General features: G+C 38.0%; 1 protein-coding gene across 2 annotated transcripts in view; it reads right to left on the bottom strand.

Annotated features, from left to right (window-relative positions):
• Positions 1-1607: 1607 nt before the first annotated feature.
• Positions 1608-2595, bottom strand: part of SGCG (sarcoglycan gamma) — a 225619-nt gene continuing 224631 nt past the window's right edge. For both annotated transcript variants that reach the window (XM_006017618.3, XM_025196621.1), the window contains one exon: positions 1608-1791. In XM_006017618.3, coding sequence (XP_006017680.1) covers positions 1618-1791 — 174 coding nt within the window. In that variant the 3' untranslated portion in view covers positions 1608-1617. The remainder of the gene's footprint in view (positions 1792-2595) is intronic.

Consider the following 2595-nt stretch of genomic DNA (forward strand, 5'->3'; position numbering starts at 1 on the left):
CACAAATGTGTTTCTTTTGATCATCTAAAAGAGCCAAAGTAATAATTTTAAGGAAATGACATGAGGTCTTTATCTGCTTTTGCTTTGTCTGCGTTGTGTTTTGTGCTGCTTCTCAAGTTCTAAACAATAAGACAGTGCCTTTTACATCCCTCAAGCTAGGTGCACTTTTATATTTTAGTAAGTTGTTTATTATTTAGTTACATATAAGCACCAAGGCACTACAGTGACAGGAACTCTTAAATAATAGACACATATACAAATAAGCTTTAAAGGGGTTAAATGTAGACTCTCCAGGGTCTACATAATAGGCCATTAATGGTCCCTTATCCTGCAAAGTAGGTGTGTCATTTGTTTATTGGTACAGACCTCTGCATTTTACAAATACTTTGGTAACCAGGGAGATCTTCAACTGTATATCTAAAACCAGTATTTAAAAATAAAGGTGACCCTTTCCTCAAAATCATTTAAAAGAAGTACTCAACTTTTGTACCTCTTTGCTAGAAACAAAAAAATATCAGTAAAGAGTTACAGATGGAAATGCAATGTTCATCTTAATGAAATATTGTGGGCTCCAAAATAACTCCATGTATTGGGGAAATCTGAAGGCATTGTCATATTTTTTCTTTAATAGTCTTGGCATCTTCCCAAGGGCAAACAAATTTCCCTGTTTCACTTAAATAACCATGTCTTAAAAGATGTAAGAGTTTAAAGTGAGTGTCATGTTATATGCAGCACAAGGAATTGTTGTTTAAGTGGAATACACAACATATTTTCTTGTGTAAAGTTAACAGCTATGAAAACAGAGAATACTAGACTTCATCATCTCTTGGAGACTGTGTATGAATTATTCAGATATTTATATGAAAAAGCAAACATACATACTTAGCCAAAATGGGAAAAAAGATAATAGCAAATTTCTATCCGGGAAGAGCACACACCAACTGCTGAAACTTCCTTAGCTTGACGAAGGGTTTTTGAACCCGAAAGCTTGCTTAATAATTATTTTCCAACTATTTGGGTTGTTCTAATAAAAGATATCAGATTCACGCAAGGAACCTTGTGTGCCAATAGCAAATTGACATATTTTTTCACAAAATACTCATGTTTTATGTTATTGCAAGAAAAAAACTGCATAGACCATTTGCTGGCACTATCTGAATTCACCAAGTAATGCTTTTGTCTTACCGAATATTTCAAGTAGTTCCTTAAGATGAATTTCTCACACTAATGCAATTTGTGTTACTAGCAAAAGTTTACATGTGTTAAGAGAAAACCATACAACTAGGAAACACTAACAATTAATTACATAACTGTCTGACTAACAGTTCAGTGTTGCAAACAAATCTTTTCAGATTATTTTTCTTATGCTGTTTTGTATGGCTGACTTCCAGAAGTCACTGCCAGAACATTTAATTTGGCACATTTCTTCTGAACTTAAATTTTAATTGTGCTCCTGCATATTTTCCCCCTTCCAGTCTAGACTTCTCCATACATATTTGTTTCCTAAAGTGTGGCCTTTGTTTTTAAAATCCTGAAAACTCTGCTATCAGTAATAGTTTGTCACCCAACAATATAAAACAATATAGAGCTTGAAAACATGTGGTATATTTAGGTGTTTTATTGACAGACATGACTGTATTCATGGCAAGTGGAACTCACGCCAGCCACTGACATATAAAGCTTTCCATCTGGACAAACGCAGATCTCATAGAGTCCCTGAGACCAACCAGGTCCACCCGTTGTCCCTTGAGGCAATTTGGGTAGTCGTACTGTTTCAGCATCAAGCAAAAGCTGTATGTGAGAAAGCAGGACAAATAGGGTTGTTAGCTGTGGTAATGGTAACACTTTACAGCAAACATAAGGGAGAATATTTTGGAAAATATGAAGGGACTCAAATACACTGCACTGCTCTATATGTGCTACCCCAAATCAAAAGCAGAGTAGTGATTGCAGTGCAATGGCGCAAGAGCTGATTAATCCTGCTGTTTCTTCCATCTGCAGCACTATTCATATACAGCTGCACCCCTTCCAGCTCATTGTGATACGTTTCAGCACAACACTGCCTGGTTCAGCATATTAGCAGAATATACATGCTCTGAGGTCCTTAATTGTCTTGTGAGCTTCTAACATCTAGAGGCCATTTAGATCCTCAAAGACTGTCTTAAGTGTCACCTAACCCTGTAGGGTCTATGTTTCTGCTAACGGACATATACAAAACCACCTAAATCCTGATGCCAGCAAGCTACTTAGAGCCCTCACTTGTGTAAAGCCTGGTGGGATTCTCCAACAAGCCATTCCCCTTCCCAGCAAAGCTTCAAGGCCTGCTCTGACAGGCAGATTCAGACCATGATCAACTCCCACAAAAGACATCCCTCCTTGTGGCTGGCTGGAAATGGTTTGGATATATCCAAGAGAGCTGAACTTAGCACACTCTTCTGGGATGTAGGAGATGTTGACTTGAAACTTCACGCTTCCCGATTTGCAGCAGGAAGTTCATGCAGCTCACTAGCAGAGTGCCGTCCCCTCTAGGCTATGTAGTTATTGCCTCTGTTTCAATGAATACCCAGTCATGCCAGGCAGAGTGCTACAGCTTCA

This window comes from Alligator sinensis, unplaced genomic scaffold (assembly GCF_000455745.1).
Source record: "Alligator sinensis unplaced genomic scaffold, ASM45574v1 scaffold777_1, whole genome shotgun sequence".
NCBI classification, from domain to species: domain Eukaryota; kingdom Metazoa; phylum Chordata; order Crocodylia; family Alligatoridae; genus Alligator; species Alligator sinensis.